Below are 21930 nucleotides of genomic sequence, written 5' to 3' on the forward strand. Positions count from 1 at the left end.
GATATGGGATGCTATGCGATGATGGTCGAGGGATAGTTTCGGTTGTTACACTTCAGTCATAAAACTGAAGAAGACGTATTACGTAAAAATAATACATTTTCCTTACCATACATGATTTAAAAGTCGTGAACAAGTGCGACGCATAAGCAGTGTGTGGCTTCCGTGAGCCAGTTCGGGCAGGCTCAGGGTCCGGGAAACCCACAGGTAAGATAATTATAGGTAAGACGAAATACCGAATCAGCGGTTATTTACCGAATCGACACTTTTATTTGGAAATTATCATAACTTTTACTGCCGTATTGGTTCATATCTAATTATGTGATATCCGGAAAAAAAAAAAAGTCTTTAATTTAACCATAAATTAAAAAAAACAAAAATCAGGGTTCAGAGCGAAAATATGCTAAAGTTAGCGAAAGTGTTTTCGCCTCGAGCATGATTTTTGTTTTGTATAAATATTGATTTGCAAAGCAAATACATTAACGTGTTTTACATCAATACTATGCAAAATAGAAGTCTGTCAAGACGTGCTGACGATCTGAAGGGGAAATATCCGCTAACTTAAGAGCTTTTAAACTCTGATATCTGAAATTTTAGTAATAGTTCAGTTAAGCAAAATTATTCGACCGGATTTCAGATAATTAGGATGTATGAACCTATATGGTGATAAAATATTATAATAATTTCCTATTAAAAGTGCCGATTCAGGGCCGATTCGATAAATGACCGCCGATTCCAGCCCTCAGCATCTTCAGTTTCTGTAATGTTCCATGCATTTTGTATAGATATTCAAAGCAGATTTTCATAACATTAGTGAAAGATTGATAGTTAATATGAAGATGCATTAACATATTAAGGAGGTCCCCAAGTGTTGGTAGAGTTATCGAAGAAGCCGTCATATTCTATTCATTCTCATTGATGCTAAGGAACAGCAAAGATAAAGCAGCTTATCCAGATTCCTTATAATGTTAGGGCAAGTTTCTATAATTTCAGTTCAGTGACTGAATCGTTAGAGAGGTCACAGTGGCCTACAGTCTAATGGACCCAGGTTCGAATCCCGGCTGGGACAAAGAACAGTTTAAGGATTTGAATTTCACGAAGTAGGCTTTACTGATCTACCAGAAGACCTGCTGACAAGGAAAAATACCCCCGGTAATACCACTACACCGTCCTGTATGAGACAGCCCTAGCATGTATTCAGCATGGATCGTAGCACCGGGCTGGTGACATGTGAAGGTGTATGGTGTGTAGGAGGACCACTGAGCCTTGGGAGTAGGCTGTAATGCGCCCAGTGTTGGACAGATAAAAAGTAACAAAAAATCATCCTTATCCCTTTCAGCCCAAGGATGTCTTCATTTTGTTCTTGCCAGCACCAGATGACTTTAATATACTGAGGAATGATGTGGCATGTGGGGGTAAAAAAAAAAAAAAAAAAAAAAAAAAAATCATTGTAGTTTGAAAAGTCTCCATGTGTTGATTAAATGAATCTAGGGATACCTAATTTGACAATGATATGTCAGCTGAAAGGGTGAACCTTGATAGGAATGTATCATATTGTTTTGTACTGTTTATGAGGGCTCCACCATGCTTGCATGCATCAGCCTTGGTCACCTAATGGCAGCTTTCCACACTGCTTAATCTAGTCAGTCCCTTGTTCCTGAGGTCACACACTACAACTTTGTTCATTCTTGGTCTGCTTCTTGCAACCCTAGCCTCAACATTCACACCTATCACCCTCCGTACCCAGTTGTCATCCTCCAACTTCTCAACATCCCCAAACTTACTTGATCTACCTCATTTCATCACAACACCAATACATTCGTCCCATTATTCCTCACATCTCTTCAGTCACAATCCTAGCCCACTCAGGACTCACATTTAAGTCCACACTACACATCCATTTTTATTTCTATTATTAGAGCCTACAAATATCTTTTTCCCTTACTGCCCAGGTCCCACTACTGTATAGCATTACAATTTAAACACATGCCATATACAGGGATTCCTTAGGTTGGAGGGAGAGCCCTCTCAGCGTTAAGAGAAGCAACAGCTCCCTAAACTTTCTCCAACCACCCCTTACCCAGGCCACACAGCTAGCTCCAGCCACACCTCCAGCACATAACATGTTGCCTAAATAACAACTCCTCCACACACTCAAGAGACTCTCTAGCAAGATCAATCCTTTCACACCTCTAAATCTCTGTATACTCTCCCTGACACACCACACACATGCAGTCAGTATTATTTTGCGGCCTACCTCTAATACCATTACATCTCTTATGCAACCAGTTATCACAAACCCGGCACAAGATGGAGTTACTTTCCACACCCTTGTGGCAAAACCTCACATGGCCACACATCCTCTGCTTTGGCAGTTATGCCACCAGCCCTGGATATCGTACCTTTTTGGTTTTATGTGTGTTTACTCTCAAACCCTTGTGCCTCATTCCATCTCTCCACTACCTATATCTTTACTCCCTTCCCTTTCATTTTCTGCAATCAAAATCAAGTTATCAGCATACATTTCCCACGGTAATCCACTTCTGAAGTCAGGTGAAAGAACCTCAAGTACCATGACAAACAATAAGGGGTTCTATAAATCAAAATACAGTACATTTTATCTGAAAACATCAATGGGAGACAAACTTTATATACACAGTTTTCTTGAATGCTTTATTGATGAGGGTTTTGGTACAAAGCCAGAATTCTGAGAGCTTGAATGGTGGATGAATGACTGTGTAGACCACTGGGCATGCCATGGATATTTCTCTCACTTTCATATTTTCTCTTTCCTTCTTTCTGGATTCTACCTCACCCCATCCTTAGGTGGGCAAAAGGTCAAGAAGATGAAAAAGATGGAGGAGGAGGAGGAGGAAAGATATCACATATTGTCACTGCAATATCTGGATCTGGGTTATACCATCACTGGCACTTGAGATTTCATAGCACTTCTGCACTTAACGATTTACAAACCACATTTCTACTTAATGATCTGCTAGATTTTATTCATATCTTTTATATATCAACATAGTTTGCATCAGTAGCATGCAAGCAGAAATCACAGTGTAAAAAGCAAGTTGCTGATGATTAGATGTTATGAAAGTCTGTATATCAAGGAGAAGCCAACCAATTTTGTTGCCTACCTTCAAAGTTTTACCCTGATCATGCATTTGTCTTGAAAAGAATTCTAGTCATCCCAATGCATGTACATCTGCAGGTACAAGTCCTTGAGCAGGGTTGAACCAAACCATGGCCACCACAATCAGAGAGTTTGAAAAAGATACACCCTCACCTACTGTATGATCATGGAGTATTTGGGTCACCTACTGATAGCTTTTTAGCAGATTATTATTTTGTGAAACGGCCATGGCTTAAGTTTGCCCTTGTTCAAGGACTTTCAGTTGTATGTGTATTGTACACAGACATCAAAATCAAAATGAAATTACAAATTTATTTATTTTTCTTAGTTTTCTTGAAAGTGCTGTAGCATACAGTACTAATATGAGATAGTATATACACAGAGCATTCCAATCCTTCCAACACACTGCCAGCTGTTTTTGTGGTTTGGTTGACCTGATGGTAATGTGAGCTTGAGTGTGTGCAATTACTGTACTGTTATGATTTTAGAGCATGTAATGCTTACAGTTTGTGAAAACCAATCAGTGTAGTGTATGAAGGGGATGAGGGGGTGGGGGGCATGGATTTGACAATTTTCATGCATTGGGTTATGAACCATGTATCTATGATACTGTATGCAGATTAACTTAACTTTCTGAGAGTTAGAAACTAATAAAATTGTATGGCATACAGCAGGTATGCAAAGTTTTCCCCGGTAAAGCTTCCATCTACAGCAATAGTTCCTACCCTTTTTTAGGGTTGTGCCCCTACAGTAGTTGATCCACATCTCTATGGCCCCTCCCCCCCACCCTGCTTCTATGCCATCAAGTGTCTCTAAATGTTCTTCCCTAAATTATATTGGAGAATTTATACTACTCATTGCATAACTGAAACAAGATCATATAAACGTGACAATCCACAACACATTTAGAAAAATTCTTTACACTTGTTCTCTGCTGTTGACTGTGAATGGGAGGTCCCTTGTCAGAAGCCACAGTGTTCAGTTTATTTCTGTACATGGAACTGAATAATGCTGGATCATGAAAACCACCACATGATCATACACTTTGCCACATGACACATCATAATCTCTGACACATGGTCATCAACATCACTAAACAATCAAAAACATTATCAGTTTATTTCTGTACATGGAACTGAATAATGCTGGATCATAAAAACCACCACATGATCATACACTTTGCCACATGACACATCATAATCTCTGACACATGGTCATCAACATCACTAAACAATCAAAAACATTACCACATGGTCATAAATGTCATCATAAAAAACACAACCATATGATCTTGGTCATAAAAAACAATACATGGTCATAATCATATGGTTATAAATTTAAGATATATAACTTAAGATACGGAGACAGGACAATATGAGCTTAGTTCAAATCCTCTATACTACACTCTGGTACACTTGGTAAATACAGCCACACAGTCATCATACACATCACCACATAGCCATCAACATGACCACAAGATCATGGTCAAACACCCCAACACAGTCATAAACATCATCATACAGTCATGGTCTTAAAAACCACATGCTAACAAACACCACAACATGGTTCATAAGCATCAACATATGGCCATTAACATCACCAGATGGTCACAAGTATTACACTATGGTCACCATCACATGATGATAAACAACACAACATGGTCAGAAATTTGCTACATGGTCACAAACATCACCAGATGGTCACAAGTATTACACTATGGTCACCATCACATGATAATAAACAACACAACATGGTCAGAAATTTGCTACATGGTCACAAACATCACTTGGTCATGGTTATAAAAATCATAACATGTCATAAATTCAATTACATGCTCATGGTCATAAACATCACCACATGAAAAAAATGAAATAAGAAAAAAGGCCAAGGTCATAAAATGAACTGCAATCACATTTTCATGGTCATGAGCACCATCACATGGTCATATAGAGCACATGGTCATCAATTACATTTCACAGTTATATACAGCACAATAGTCAAAACAGTGTAGAGGTACAGTTCATCCTTTAACACTGGACTGCTTGGGATTATAATCTTACTTTCCAGATGGCAGACCACAGAAGGTGCCGACAGGAGGTCAGGCAACAGAAGGGGCAAGAAACCATTCATCTCATGGATTAAAAAGTTGAAACTGAAACATCATCATCATCATCACCATCATCATCATCATCAACATCATCATCAGCCAGAGCTCCTTTCCCACCCTAGGGCGGGGTGAGGAATAGCACATCCAGACAGCCTAAGTTTGCCCAATCCAATGGGCCGTGCTTCCATTTACTAATTATTCAAGCCCCCGGAATCCTGGTTCTATCTGATAAGTCAAAAATATTCACCACATTCTGTAGCTTCACATAAGCTATCCGACAGACACATTATAAAAAAAATAGAAAGCAAATTCATTGTGAAACAGACACACATGCACACTTGCTCTAGTAACTCTCTATTTCACCTTTGGCTCCTCATACCAGTACTTACTTAGAAACCGCTCATGAACCCCTACAGGGGTGCCCCCAGGTTAAGAACCACTGGTTTACAGCTCTTTTTAACCTGTTAACTGCTCTATACAGCCTGGGCTGTTCCGTGTGCAACTGCTCAATACAGCCCTAGCTGCGCAGGTGAATTTCGAATATAGTGCCATGGTGACCAAGGCCGACCCATGCAAGCATGTTTGAGCCTTCAAAACCGAAAAAGAAAACGAAAACCATACATTCCAACCTGGAATCAGACACTTCGATTTTCATCCATGGCTTTACCAAGGTAAATGTTGAGCTAATATTTCGTTACTATATACTTTGACGTGTTCTCTCAATTCCTAGGACAAAATTTGGCCTTGGGGAAATTTCATTTTTACCCCTATGTCTGCGCACCATGGACATCTCCAAAAAAAATGCCATGAGCAGTTAACGGGTTAATGAGAAAAAGGTCTCAGTATATATGTATGTATGTATATATATATACATACATACATACATACATACAGTATATATATATATATATATATATATATATATATATATATATGTATATATATAGATAGATAGATAGATAGAGATATATATAGATATATAGATATATATATACACACACTCAAACCCTGATTTAAGGGACTAAATGGGGAATCAATTTGTCCCTTACTGAAAATGTCCCATACTTGAAAATGTCCATTGTTTTACCACACAGTCTTATTATGAAATGGAATGACTGTTTCACTTATCTTACTTATTTATGTGATTATGAATATTATTTTACAGGTACTGTATAAAGAAACATATTAATGAGTATAACCTAGACATTACCTATCATTTTTTAATGGTCTTGTCCATTTGTCAGGTAGGATATGGAGTCCCTTATATCCAAAATCCCTTAAATACAGGTCCCTTAAATCAAGGTTTGAGTGTATATATATATATATATATATATATATATATATATATATATATATATATAGGTCGGGGCCCCCACCATCCATTCACTCAATGTAGTGCTGCTTTGGGTGTCTGCCCTTTCCTCTCATCCATCCTTCCTCTTCTTCCTTTCTTTCCTTCATTCTTTCCTCTTCCTTCTGCCTGTGAGTGACTTTACACTCCCTCTTCTGTCTTTCTTTCCTTCACTCTTTCCTCTTCCTTCTGCCTATGGGTGACTCTACACTGAGTCGCAAGTCAAATGGTTTCCTGTACACCAGGAAACAATTTATTATGCTGGGTGGTAACCATATAACCAAATTATGGCGACTGGTGTTTTAGTGAGTAATTGAGGCGCTCCAATTAGACTGAGGCTGTGTAGGTTTATATCCAAGGGATGGTTGGCGCTTACTGCTCATGCAATGCCACTCAGGGATGAGTGAGGTTGGTCACTCTCATCTTAAATGTCAGAACCAACTTGCCTAGCCCCAGGTTCCTATGCTCCTCATTGGGCGACATAGGACTGGATGATGGATGGATGGATACACAGAAAATTTAAGTAAGACTCTTAATTGTGCTATCTTGATCACCATGAACAGGGTACCTAAGTACTCTAATACTTGTCGCAGCTTTGGATGAACATAAATTATGTGCAGTGTTGACCTTGCCTGCAGAACATGACTCCATATTTACATAACATGGCTGAAATAAAACTACAGTACTCTCTAAAGATATATCACACAGCCTTAATCAGTGCAATACAAATGAGAGTGGGTAATGTGATTATCATCTTCGGTCACCTGCAAGAAAGTCTTGGCTGTATGTCTTATCTCCTATGAACATGGCAAGCTTCAGTATGGCATCAACACTGGGTTCATACAGCACAGTATCTTCACAGTCGTTCTCCTCTGCATCAACTGTAACAATGAATAAATGAGACAACTGTAAATAATACATTGTACAAAATGTTTACATCCAACAATTAATTAAGATTAAGGTAAATAAAAGTTTGTGGGAAACTACCCATGGCTATAGATTAATCATCATCATCATCATTATCATCATCCGGACCTCCTTTCCTACCCTATGGTGGGGTGAGGAGTAACAGCATCCAGACAGCCAAAGTTTGCCCAATTCAGTGGGCCACGCTTCCATTCACTCACCATTCATGTCCACAGAATCCTGGCTTCATTTGATAGGCCAAAAGGTTTCACCACGTACTGTAGCTTCATATATACGTATCCGACAGAGTCAATCTGAATACTGTCAGGTTAAAAAACGGTGCCAAATTCCTGGCCATGCGCTTCACACAAAATCATCCAGCTAGCTCTGATCTCTTGTCAGTCCCTTAGCCTCACCAACTTCCATATCTCTCTCCCTCACACACTCATCCACCATATCTCTCCACCCTCTTCTTGGCCTACTTCATCTCCTCCCTCCTTCAAATTTGCTCAGATACACCTGTTTCACGACTCTATTGTCAACCATTCTTTCCACATGACCATACCATTTCAGTACACTCTCTTCGATTCTGGTGTCCACAGACATCCTCATTCACGAATCACATTATTCCGTGTCCTATCCACTCCGTGTACTCCTCACACATTCCTCAAAAGTCCAATCTCCACTGTTCTTACTCCTGACTTTTCATTTTCATGCCACACCATGGTTTCACACCCATATGTTAAAACAGGCATTAACACTCCTTCATGTAAGACTTGCACAGCTGCAACACTCAAGCCCCTGTCACTTATCAAGGCCTTCATTGCATCAGCTACTATCCTTCATTGTGTCACTCTGCTTCTTCTACACATTTTCTTCTCTTTTCTATCACTGTACCTAGTTATTTGAACTCTCTCACTAATTCCAGTCTCTCTCCATTCACGGTAACATCACACTGGGTGTCACCTTCTCTCTCGATAACCATCACTTTACATCCATCCATCATCTAATCCTACGTTGCCCCATGAGCAGCGTAGAAGCCCGGGGCTAGGAAAGTCGGTCCTGGCATTTAAGATGAGAGTGACCAGCCTCACTCATCCCTGAGTGGCATTACGTGAGCAATAAACCCCAACCACCCCTTGGATATAAACCTTCACCAGCTCAATCCGATTGGAGCATCTTTATTATCCACTAAACCACCAGGAGCCAAAATTTGGTTATATGGTTACCACCCAGTGTAGTAAATTGTTTCCTGGTGTACAGGAAACCATTTGGCTTGTCACTCAGTGTAGAGTCACCCACAGGCAGAAGGAAGAGGAAAGAATGAAGGAAAGAAAGACACAAGAGGGAGTGTAAAGTAACCCTCAGGCAGAAGAAAGAGGAAAGAATGAAGGAAAGAAAGACAGAAGAGGATGGATGGAAAGAAGGATGGAGGAGAGGAAAGAGCAGACACCCGAGAGCAGCACTACATCAAGTGAGTGGATGGTGAGTGCTCTTTTCTAAATTTACTCTCAAGGCACGATGCTCACAGACATCTACAAAACTCTGCACTGTTTGCAAGTATGTAGTACTGCATCATCAGCATACATCAGATTTAAGATATTCCATCTATCACCATTCACTACCAGTGCCATCCCTCTCTCCATTACTCATGTTTATACTTCTCTCATCTCCCCATCCATATATATCTTGAACAACCAAGGGGATATCGCACAATCTTGTCTCACGCCCACACTGATTGTGAACCATTCACTTAGATGCCCATTTACCCTTACCCAAGCCTCACTACCATCATAAAAACTCTTAATGGCACCTAGCAGCTTACCATCTACACCATACATAAAAAAAGAAATTCCATAATCTTTCTCTGTCTATTCTGTTGTATGCTTTTTCCAGATCCATAAAAGCCATAAACACCCTCTAGTCCTTATCATAAGCCTTCTCCACTATCTGTCTCACAGCGAATATCTGATCCATACATCCTCTGCCACTCCTAAAGCCACCCTGTTCATCACTCACTATCCCTTCTAATATCTCCCTTACTTTCTTTATAATAATTCTTCCATATACCTTCCCTACAACATTCCATAGACTTATGCCACAATAATTCTTGCACTCAATTCACTCACCCTTATTTTTGTACAGGAGTACGAAGGGTGATCAGAAAGTAATGACAGTTCGTGCTATAACATGAAAACCTTGAATGATGGGAGGTAGGGGAACAAGGAGAGTGCAGAGTTGCCTGTCCTTACGAGTTTGAACTTGTCGCCGTATGCCTGACTTTTCTTGTTTTATTGTTGTGAGTGAATGCTTCACTCTTGTTTTTGCTCTCTGGCCAGAAACATGGATTACTGGAAAGAAGGCTGCAGGTTCTACATTTTTAAGAGGTGGAAACTGGGAAAGAAAGCAACAGAGATTCGAGGGGAATTATTACAAGTTTATCCAGACACTACTTCTTCCCTGGAAACTGTTTCCCGCTGGATTCGTGCTTTCACAGCAGGAAAAACTGAATTGAAAGATGAACAACGCTCTGGACGCCCCCGGACATCCGTGACCGAAGCAACAACTGTCCGTGCACAGTCCATCATTGACGAGGATCCAACTGTAACTCTTAGGTTCTTAGCCTTGGAGCTTGATATCAGTTATGGGAGTGCATATGACATCGTGCATGAACAATTACACCTGAGGAAGAAGTGTTGTCGATGGATACCCCATTTGTTGACTGATGAGCAAAAGGCTGAACGGGTGAGGATTTGTCGTGTCTGGCTTGCTGAATTTGAACCAAATGGTCCAAAACGGTTCTCAGATGTTGCTACTGGAGATGAGTGTTGGATTTCATTCTTCACAACCCGTGACAAGCAGTCAAACATGGTGTGGTTGGGCGATGAAGACCCTCGACCTCAGATTTTGAAGGAAGGATTTCGCAGCCGGAAGCGCCTTTTCACCATCTTTTTCAATTCTCAAGGACCAATATGCGTGGATGTGATGCCTGAAAAGTCCACTATCACAGCCCAATACTACACAGACAAGGTCCTTCCACAAGTCTTGGAACACAAGGCCAACACCGCACCAACCCGCCGTCGGTCTCGCCTTTTGCTGCACCACGACAATGCTGCACCCCACAAAGCTCGCCTCACTATGCAGTACCTGGAACAACAAGGTATAACTCTGCTCCCCCACCCACCCTACTCCCCTGACCTGGCTCCCTGTGACTTTTGGTTGTTTCCAAAAATTAAATCTGCCATCGCTGGGAAGCAATTTCATCGCATCCAAGACTTGGCACGGACCGTCAATTCAGAACTCCGAAGTATACCGTCTTCAGAGTACCACGCTTGCTTCATGAAGTGGAGAAAGAGAATGGAACGCTGCATAGAGGTTGGAGGGGAGTACTTTGAAGGAATGTGAGTCATAGTTTGATAGTTCTTCATGCTAATAAAAGTTTATGGACTCACTGTCATTTCTTTCTAATCACCCCTTGTACAACCACAGCCTTCTTCCACTCTACTGGCACAGTTTCACTCATCCATGCCTTCTTACACAAGCACTTCATTCTGCTCCCTCCACTACATCTAATCATCAATTCATACACCTCATCAACGCCAGCTGCTTTCCCATTTTTCAGCCGTTTCATGGTGTTAAAGAAGAAACAAAAAAAAAGTTGAACACAAAAAGCCAATGCTTTAACTCTTTCCTTATGATGCACTATTTCTTTATTCTAGTAGTCTCGCATTATGGCATCTAAGAAAGCATAAATTTACATTATCTTTGACTGTCAACAATAATAAAGTGATTATCTGCATTTTATATAATGCATATGAGAAACAAACAAAACTTCACGAGTGCTTTCAAATTGTATACCAAGGTGGGGGCTGAGCCACTTATAAGGAGGTCAAATGGCTCAACTATTCACACGATTCAAGACCTTGTGCTATGCTTCACTGGATGGCTAACTTGAGCATCAGGTAAGAAATGGTACTGCACTGCTGTCACACAATACCAATCTTTCAAACAGCTACCCAAGCTGGTCCCTGTTCTGCCTTATAGTCAATGGATCTATGCAAATACCCACTAGGAGGTTGGCTTCCATTCTTGCAGCACAATTAGAGCATATATTACCAACTTAGGGTATCCCTGCTTTCAGTTCTGGGACCTTCTTTTGGGTGCCATAACTATCACACAAAAAACACTTCTGCCCTGCCAAAAACTGCTTTCTTTCCTGTATGAAGGCTGTAGTGACATCCCAGCAGCACAGCCTACCTGTGTGGTCTTCTGCTCTTCCTCTCCACAGCATCCTTTGTGATTCGGCAATTACATGAACAGATTGATGCATAAGACCTTTCAGGCTTAGTGGCTAGCAGCAAGATAATGAGGACTCCCCTGTAAGGTGCAAATCTGACAGTTCTCAATATTTGTGACACCCTAGGACTGCATAATTCTTTATGCATTGATACCCACTGCTTTAGTTGTGATTCGTTTGATATCTCTTACCACATCCCACAATGCCTAGAGGACGGCGTATGTTACTTAAGCTGCTACCGCATGAGGACATGAAGGGAGAACGAGTGCCAGTGGCCGAAATGAATGGACATTAAAAAATTGTGTTACCTATCACGCAATGTGTTTGGCTGAAGCCACCTCCTTCTTTATTAAGTTCACCCTACTCAGCTGGCAACAGATACGGTTAACTGTCCTGATTCCATTGCAGATGATGCATGCCAGAGAGCCACAACCAATGTAAACTATACACAGGCCTCTGCCTCCCTGGACCAAAAATAAGGTTTGTTGCCTTCCATGCTGCTATGCTACCTTCATGAGTATGTGCCTTTCCAACAAGCATGGGTCTCTCATGTATACAAATACATCAGCTACCATTTCATCATAGTTACCACATTTTAATTAATGCCTATACTGTATGTCTAAATATAGAAATTCCCGACTTATCACAACAATGCATTTCTTGTCAACTGATTACACTTCTTGTCAACTGCAGGTTAGAATCTAGCAAGAAAGTTCATCTGATAAAAAAAATATATATATATATTCTTCATGTTGCAGTTAGCTGTATCTGTATTTTAGATGTTACAGTTCATTAGCATTTTACAGAAACAGGGAATACAACAAGATAAAACTTACTGTCAGCTGCATCATTTCCTGATTCTTCATAGCACATCCTAATTGTTTAATACTGAACAGTGTTATGTGAAGTGTTCCTATTCTGAGTAATATCTACATAGTCAAAAACACACTAGTAAGTGGGGATGCTCACCATCCACTCACTCAATGTAGTGCTGCCCTCATGTGCCTGCCCTTTCCTCTCTTCTTTCCTTCTTCTTCTGTCTTTCTTTCCTTCATTCTTTCCTCTTCCTTCTGTCTGCAGGTGATTGTACACTGAGTGACAAGCCAAATGGTTTCCTGTACGCCAGGAAGCCATTTACTATGCTCGGTGGTAACTATCTATCTATCTATCTATTGCCAGACGCCTCAATCCCGTTTGGGGTGGCCACAAACAAATCGCCTCCAAGTCGCCCTGTCCCCCGCTATTTCACTACCCTGCTCCCAACTCACACCCCCCTCTCTCATATACCTCTCCACCCCATCCCTCCATCTCATCCTCGGTCTCCCCCTCCCTCTTCCACCCTCCACCTCACTCACATACACTCTCTTCGTCAGTCTTTCACCCTCCATCCTCTCCACATGGCCAAACCACCTCAGTGTGTTCCTCACAACGCTTCCTATCACATCCACATCAACACCACAACGCTCCTTTATATCCTCATTCGTCAGCCTGTCTCTCCACGTGACTCCACAAGCTCCTCTTAAATAACTCATTTCCACTGCTCTCACTCTTGACTTGTGTCCTTCCAACAACGTCCAAGCTTCACTTCCGTACGTTAGAGTTGGTATCACAATACTGTCATGTAGTAACTTTTTTACTTCCATGCTCACTTCCCTGTTTCTTATCACTGCTTTCAAGGAACCAGCAACCTTTCTTCCCTGCTGTACCCTTTCAAGCACTTCACCCTCCAAACCTCCATCCTTACTCATCACACTACCCAAATACTTAAACGTACTCACATTTTCCAATTCCTCACCATCCAACCTCGCTATACATTCACTGACTTCACCTCTCTCAAAGACCATCACTTTACTCTTCCCTACATTCACCTTTAGGTTCCGTTTCTTACACACTCTCTCAAACTCATCCACCAAGCCTTGCAGCTCCCCTTCATCTTCACTCAACAACACAGTATCATCTGCAAACAACAGTACAGGGAGTTTCCAAACACTATCCTCTCTCACCAGGGCCACTCCAACATCCACTACCCTACCTTGTACCTCTTTTATTACCCCATCCATGTACAGATTGAACAACCATGGAGACATGACACATCCCTGTTTCAAACCAACTTTCAAAGAGAAAAATTCACTTAGTTCACCATCCACACGCACTGCAGCCTTAGCACCATCATACATACTCTTCACAGCATTCAACAACTTCCCATCTACTCCATATATTCTTAACACTTTCCACAATCCTTGTCTATCCACCCTGTCATATGCTTTCTCCAAATCCATGAAAGCCGCATACAACTTCTTTCCCTTCTCTAGAAACTTTTCCACTAAAGATCTAAGAATGAATATCTGATCTACACAACCTCTTCCCTTCCTAAAGCCTCCCTGTTCTTCTCCAACTAATTTCTCTGTTCTTTCTCTAACTCTGTCTATAAGTATCCTACCATACACTTTTCCTATTATACTAAGAAGACAAATGCCCCTATGATTACCACATACTTCTTTTTCCCCTTTTCCTTTGTACAAGGGAATAATTATACCTGACTTCCAATCCTCCGGGACTCTACCTTCCTCCCAGGCCAATCTGCACATCTTCCACATCCATTCTACTACTATCTCTCCCCCATGCTTCAGCATCTCACCACACACTCCATCAATTCCTGGGGCTTTCCCCGATTTAACTTTCTTCATTGCTTCCACAACCTCTATCCTACTGATTTCTACCTGTCGGTGGTAACCATATAACCAAATTATGGCACGTGGAGGTTTAGTGGGTAATTAAGGCACTTCAGTCGGATTGAGCCTGGGCAGGTTTATATCCAAGGAATGGCTGGGGTTTATTGCTCAAGTAATGCCACTCAGGGATGAGTGGGGCTAGTCACCCTCATCTTAAATGTCAGGACCAACTTGCCTAGCCCCAGGCTCCTATGCTCCTCATGGAGCAAACAGGATTACCGTAGATGATGAATGAATTAATGAAGAACATGAGAAGCAAGAGCATGTAAGATGAGGAACTGATGCATAGTATACGGTGCCTAACAAAATCAATTACATATTCAAATTGCACGATGTACAAAATATACATTTATGTACCACATTGCTCAATAATAATAACTAAGCCAGGAATATAGGGATATACATGTACTGTACTACATTGCAAGATAATAATAACTAAACCAGGAATATAGAGATATAAACATACCACATTGCACAATAATAATAACTAAACCAAGAATACAGATAATTCCATAATTAACTGTTGTCTTTAAAAAAAAAAAAAAAAAAAAAAAAAAAAAAAAAGCATTATATAAAGTGCATGGAAAATAACAATGAGTCTACTTCTCAGTACCAAAATAATTCAAAGATAACTGTAGAGTTTAATCTTCATGGGAGAGGTCAATGAGACACAATAATAACAACATCAAGTGGGACTAACCAAGGTTGTAATCAACAGTAGGTGAGAAGAGTGACGGTGCATGAGAACGTAACAGCTCCTGTCGGATTACACACTGCAGCTCCACCAGAGTGTCCAAGAGTTCATGTGTATGGGCTGGCTGTAGGGCAGGAGAGAAGCGGCGCACAATGTCCCGTCCACTGATGCCCGGACGCTCCATAACCAAGCACAAAACAGAGCCCAGCATTCGATCCACCACACGCCGATTGAGAGTTCCATTCAGCCGCACCCAAGGACGTACTGCCACACTGATTTCTTCATAATCAGATCTGCCAGTCAAACCACATTCTCTACCGTTACATTATCCATTCTGCAATGACTTTAGTTCTTATCCTGTTGTACTAACACTGAGTACAATACAGGTAATTCCTTTACATCTTTCACCTCAGTCACCTGCTACATTAATTCTTACACATCTTACCTTAATAACTGCAAAATAAAATATTATGAGCTATTGGATTAAAATCCGCCCACACCTAAGAATCATTAAAACTGAACGACTCTGCATTATCTATCTATCTATCTATCTATATACCTAGGCTGCTTCCCCCAAGGAAAGGGAGGTAGCCGAGACAGGACGACACACTCCCCATTTACTCATCCATTCAAACACATTCATTCACATCTTAGCCCCAAAGGAGAGAACGGACAGATCCTCACTGCACCACACCGCACAAGGGTCAACTGCGCAATGCAATCAGTGACATCAGCAGCAGGGCCCGACAGCAGAACTGGTTTACCCCTGCCACATCATAACAGACCCATCCCCTTACCCGCACCTGACCTGACTAGCTGATCAGACCAAATGCGGGAGAATATCCCCTCAGGGCTGCGTCATCACTTATTCATTCACAATTTCTCTCCATTTATTTCTGTCACGCACAGCCACTCTTCCTTGCTCAACAGACATTCCTCTCGCATCCAGTGCTCTCTTCACACTGTCCATCCATCCTATTCGTGGTCTTCCTCTCAGCCTTACACCTCTCACATCAGATCTAGTTATCTTTTTCACCAATCGCTCATTATCCATTCTCTCCATATGCCCAAACCATCGCAACAGCCTCTGCTCAACTCTACCAACCATCTCTGCATTATACCTCACAAATTAATAAGTATCTATGGAACTTTATCATATCACATATCATAACATATGCATCTAATGATAGCATTCATAAACATAAGCTTACTAAAAAAGGGGGCATGGAAGAAGTTGAGAGGCAGAAGAGAGTGTTATATGTAGAAAGGAACAGAGAGGTGAAAAGATTAGTATGAGAGAGTAAGAAGAGAGTGGATGAGGAATTTGGAGGGAATTTGAGTGTAAAGTGGAGGGAATGTAAGAAAATGTTCTGGAAGAAGGTGAAGACAGTAAGACAGGGTGGCAATGAAGTTAGCAAGGTAGTGAAAGATAAAAATGGTAGATTACTAGTGGAGAAGGGAGAAAACGTGAGCAGATGGAGAGAACACTTTAAGGAATTGTTGAACATAAAGGATGGAAGTAATGCGAGTATAAGTGGCTGCGGAATGGCTGGGAGAAGGAGGGAGGTGAGAAGACAGGAAGAAATCAGTAGGATAGAAGTTGTGGAAGCAATGAAGAAAGTCAAATTGGGGAAAGCCCCAGGAACTGAAGGAGTGTGTGGTAAAATGCTGAAGCATGGGGGAGAGACAGTAGTGAATGAATGTGGAAGATGTGCAGATTGGCCTGGGAGGAAGGTAGAGTCCCAGAGGATTGGAAGTCAGGTATAGTTATTCCCTTGTACAAAGGAAGAGGGGAAAAAGAAGTGTGTAGTAATCATAGGGGCATTCATCTTCTTAGTGTAATAGGAAAAGTGTATGGTAGGATACTTATTAACAGAGTTAGGGAAATAACAGAGGAATTAGTTGGAGAAGAACAGGGAGGCTTTAGGAAGGGAAGAGGTTGTGTAGATCAGATATTCATTCTTAGATCTTTAGTAGGAAAGTTTCTAGAGAAGGGAAAGAAGTTGTATGCCGCTTTCATGGATTTGGAGAAAGTATATGACAGGGTGGATAGACAAGGATTGTGGAAAGTATTAAGAATATACGGAGTAGATGGGAAGTTGTTGAATGCTGTGAAGAGTATGAATGATGGTGCTAAGGCTGCAGTGCGTGTGGATGGTGAACTGAGTGAAATTTTCTCGTTGAAGGTTGGGTGGAAACAGGGATGTGCCATGTCTCCATGGTTGTTCAATCTGTACATGGATGGGGTAATAAAAGAGGTACTATACAAGGTAGGGCAGTGGATGTTGGAGTGGCCCTGGTGAGAGAGGGTAGTGTTTGGAAACTCCATGTGCTGTTGTTTGCAGATGATGTTGTTGAGCGAAGACGAAGGGGAGCTGCAAGGCTTGGTAGATGAGTTTGGGAGAGTGTGTAAGAAACGGAAACTAAAGGTGAATGTAGGGAAGAGTAAAGTGATGGTCTTTGAGAGAGGTGAAGTCAGTGAACGTACAGTGAGGTTGGATGACGAGGAAATGGAAAATGTGTGTATGTTTCAGTACTTGGAGAGTGTGATGAGTAAGGATGGAAGTTTGGAGGGTGAAGTGCTTGAAAGGGTACAACACGGAAGAAAGGTTGCTGGTTCCTTGAAAGCAGTGATAAGAAACAGGGAAGTGAGCATGGAAGTGAAAAAGTTACTACATGACAGTATTGTGATACCAACTCTAACATATGGAAGTGAAGCTTGGATGATGTTGGAAGGACACAAGTCAAGAGTGAGAGCAGTGGAAAAGAGTTATTTAAGAGGAGCCTGTGGAGACAGGCTGACAAACGAGGATATAAAGGAGTGTTGTTGTGTGGCTGTGGCTGTGATAAGAAGCATTAGAAGGAACACACTGAGGTGGTTTGGCCATGTGGAGAGGATGGAGGGTGAGAGACTGATGAGGAGAGTGTATGTGAGTGAGGTGGAGGGGGGGAGAGGGAGGGGGAGGCCAAGGATGAGATGGAGAGATGGAGTGGAGAGGTATATGAGAGAGGGGTGTGTGAGTTGGGAGTAGGGCAGTGAAATGGAGGGGAACAGGCCGACGTGGAGGCGATTTGTTTGTGGCCACCCCATACAGGATTGAGGCGTCTGGCAATAGATAGATAGATAGATGGACAGATAGATAGAAGTCTTCCACTAACTGACACACATAAAAAGACTGTGAGAGGTTAATAATGCATGTGCTGCAATTCATTTATGTATGGTACTATATATACACCTTTCTTCCAAGTCATATAAGAAGCTCCACAGAGTAACTGCTAATGTGCCAGAAGTGAAACAGAGAAAACAGATGATAGAATACATAATTTAGAACACATGGTGCCTTTTATGTTCCTTCACGGAGCACCTTATATTATTTTTATGACAGTGATCAACGGAGGTTTTTGGAAAGCAGCATGGGTAAAAGTTAAATGTGTTGTTAACCTCTGGTTCTCGGTTTAACGAGATTGGCAGTTTCAGAGTTACTCCATGGAGCTCCTCGTATTTTCTAGGCGGGGTCCAGGCATGTGTCAAATTAAACCGAGATATATGAGGAAAACAAAACTGGTGTGGTACTGGCAAAGCAAACATATCTGCAAGCACCCCATGGGAATCAAAATGTGCTTCATGAGTAATTATCTGACTTACATATTTTGGTGGTGCTTGACTGTGCGCTCCATTTCTCTACACACTTCCTCATCCCGTTTGTACCGTCTTTTACGCATGGCCATGAAGGAGTGGACATGCCGGGGTGATTCTTCTTCCTGGTTCTCACTTTTTCTCAATGCATTCTCTGAAAATACAGGATAATCATAAATTTGTCCAGCTGTTAGCTGGGCAACATAAATGGTGTGCTGTCTAAAAGCATGTATATTCAGTTCTAGGATACAGCAGGGACGAGTCAAATAACTTAAATTTTGTTTAAACAATTTCATTTGTTTCTAAAAGACTCATCAACATGTCATAAAAACGAATAAGGTGAATCTTGCATACCATATAATGTTTGTAGTATGGATGGTGGGTATAGTATTAGTGCTGAAGTGGTGATATGTGATGGTGTGTGATATATAAGGGGATTGCTGGGCCCAGAAATGGGCACATTAATACTGTGTTATGAAGCTGTTCATATCCTGAAAACCACTGCACTGACAAGAAGGCCAGAATCATATACAGTACCTATTTATTAACCTAAGTCCATAATAAGCATCCAAACTGACCTGAAAGGTCCTTAAAGATCAAAACTGATTGAAATAGTATAGAACTGATTTATTGTGCTTGGGCCTGAATGTAGCTTGAATGAAGCACTAACCAGAATGGACTGGAACTTAACTGAATGCATATGGATGAACCTAAAGATGCCTGAATGGACCTACTGTTACTGAATCTAAACTGATCTGAATTGTCCTGCTTTGACATGGCTGCACATGACTGGATGTGAGGGGTATGAATGGATCTGATTAGATCTGAATGAATCTAACTGGACACATATGGTCATAAAATAACCTAACTGTGCCTTAACAAACTTATCTGGGCCACAATGGATGAAAACTGCAAAAATGAGTGCTGTACATACACCATGAAGGGATCCAGTACTCCCTTGTGGTAGACAGCGCCTCACCAGGGTTGGATCATGGTCTTTCCCATGGCGAGGTGCATGGAAATATGAACATGTTTGGCTCCTGGATGCATGCCGCAGCTACTCCATCCTGATACAAAGTGCTGCTGTGTTTAGGGCTTTAGTGGACTGACACTTTCATGCAGTTTTCTTGCTGAATCTATGCTCAGTACTTTATTTTTGTCAACACATTCACAGTACCAGCTACTTCTCTTCCTTCAATCAAGCTGCTCTGAAGAGTATTCACATATTTACCTCTCTTTCCAAATGTAAATAAAATTTTATATCCATCTATCCACCATCCAGTCTTTCGTTCACATCAGGAGTGTAGAAGTCCAAGACCTAGCTACTCAAACCCAGTATGTACAGTAAGGGCAACCAGCATTACTCACCCCAAAGTGGCATTATGTGAGCATTGAACTCCAACTACCCCTTAGATAGAAACCCTCACAGGATCAACCTGGTTGGAGCATCTTAACCCAGCAAACCACCATGAGTCACGTGGTTATAAGCTTACCATCCAGTGTAGTAAACAGTTTCCTGGTTTACAGGAAATTTTATAAATTGGTGGCAAAAAAAATAATTCACATACTGATTACTAGGTGCCCTAACTCTTACCCAAGGCTTTGTCATTTCTCTCTGAAATCCTTTGAGAGCGTCTTGAGGCACTGACTGCAACATCTCCTACTAATTTTCCTGTGTCTTGCTCTGATGTACTGGGTTCAGCATCTCCAATGGCTTGTGGTTCCTCCTTCTCCTCCCTCATGCTCATGATCAGTGTGGCTGCATCTGTGTCACCATCACTGCCTCCATCACCTATACGGCATACAGTATTTAGTTGTTGTGATGATGGAAACTCTTCATTTGCTTTTCCCAAGGATTCTACATTCAATCCCATTTATTGCAGCACATTTAAAATTTGGCCTAATTTCAAAATGAGAGGTCATTCACAATCAAGATGTGCTTACTAAGACAACTTATTGAAAATACCACATTTCTCTATTGCAAGAGTTAATCAATACTCTGGCTTTCATACATGCAATTGGTCAACTCTGGAGCTGTCTCTCTCAATCTGTATTTCCCTCTGCCAATGACCACCAATATTTAAATGTAATGAATCCTGACATCCTGAAATGAACATATCTTGATTTCAGTCCTTTATGGTTGTAAATTTTCTAAGAGTTGCAACTTTTGCAGGCTACCTGTCTTTGGATCTTTCTTTTTTACATTAAAAAAAAAAAAAGGCTAGGCTTGCAAAATGGAGCCAAGTCTGGAGGGCATGAATCAATGTGTGGCTCATTTTACTGGGCATGCTGTTGATAGTTCTTTCACTTCAGTAGTTTCCCATTCATTGTTTCTGGATCCTACTTTACTCCATTCTTAGGTGGGAATAAGTGTTCAAAAAAAAAAAAAAAAAAAGAGCTTCCCCCAAAAGAAAACGAAACAATGTGTCACTTACAAAGGAAACGGGACAAAAGAAGTTAAAATCAAGATCCATTCACCTTGAGACATCTGGATAACTCCTGCTTTCGAATAGAGGTTAAAGACAGTGTGGAAGACAGACTGTGAAAGACAATTCCAGAACAAACTAGCTGTTTAAATGAACTACTAAAACTACCAATTAATCCTACATTACTGTGGCTAGGGAAAGGAGCAGTTTGAGAAGTTTAGGGAGTAGTTACCTCACCTGACATGGAGAGGAATCTCAATGCTAAAGGATATGGCATGTGTTAGGAGTGTAATGTTGTATGGTAGTAAGTCCTGGGCAGTAAACAAAAAGGATATCTGTAGGCTCAAACGTGCAGAAATGACAATGATTAGATGGATGTGTCATGCATCCTTGGGTGCAAGGCCTGGGGGGTAAGTTCTGTGACTGAAGAGTTGAGGGGAAGGCTGGGACTGGAATGTATTGGTGCTGTAATATGGAGGGGAAGATTAAGATGATTTGGGCATGCAAATATGATGAAGGATGAAATCTGGGTGCAGAAAGTGAGAAAAGAGACACAATAATAAATAAGGCAAAGCAAGAAAAGGACCTTGGCATGACTCTACAGGATGACCAATCACCAGAAAAACACATAAACAAGATTACTG

At 41.2% G+C, this 21930-nt stretch overlaps 1 protein-coding gene across 1 annotated transcript in view; it reads right to left on the bottom strand.

The window, feature by feature from the left end:
- Positions 1 to 7344: 7344 nt before the first annotated feature.
- LOC145407675 (general transcription factor 3C polypeptide 1) overlaps positions 7345 to 21930 on the bottom strand; it is a 77381-nt gene continuing 62795 nt past the window's right edge. Inside the window, exons 31-34 of the mRNA XM_080278543.1 lie at positions 20455 to 20652; positions 18870 to 19014; positions 15230 to 15516; positions 7345 to 7475 (exon numbers count right to left, since the gene is read on the bottom strand). Of these exons, the coding sequence (XP_080134669.1) occupies positions 7345 to 7475; positions 15230 to 15516; positions 18870 to 19014; positions 20455 to 20652 (761 nt within the window). The remainder of the gene's footprint in view (positions 7476 to 15229; positions 15517 to 18869; positions 19015 to 20454; positions 20653 to 21930) is intronic.

The sequence above is a fragment of the Coenobita brevimanus genome, chromosome 74, assembly GCF_032717465.1.
Source record: "Coenobita brevimanus isolate Jiangsu-jjx chromosome 74, ASM3271746v2, whole genome shotgun sequence".
Lineage (NCBI taxonomy): Eukaryota > Metazoa > Arthropoda > Malacostraca > Decapoda > Coenobitidae > Coenobita > Coenobita brevimanus.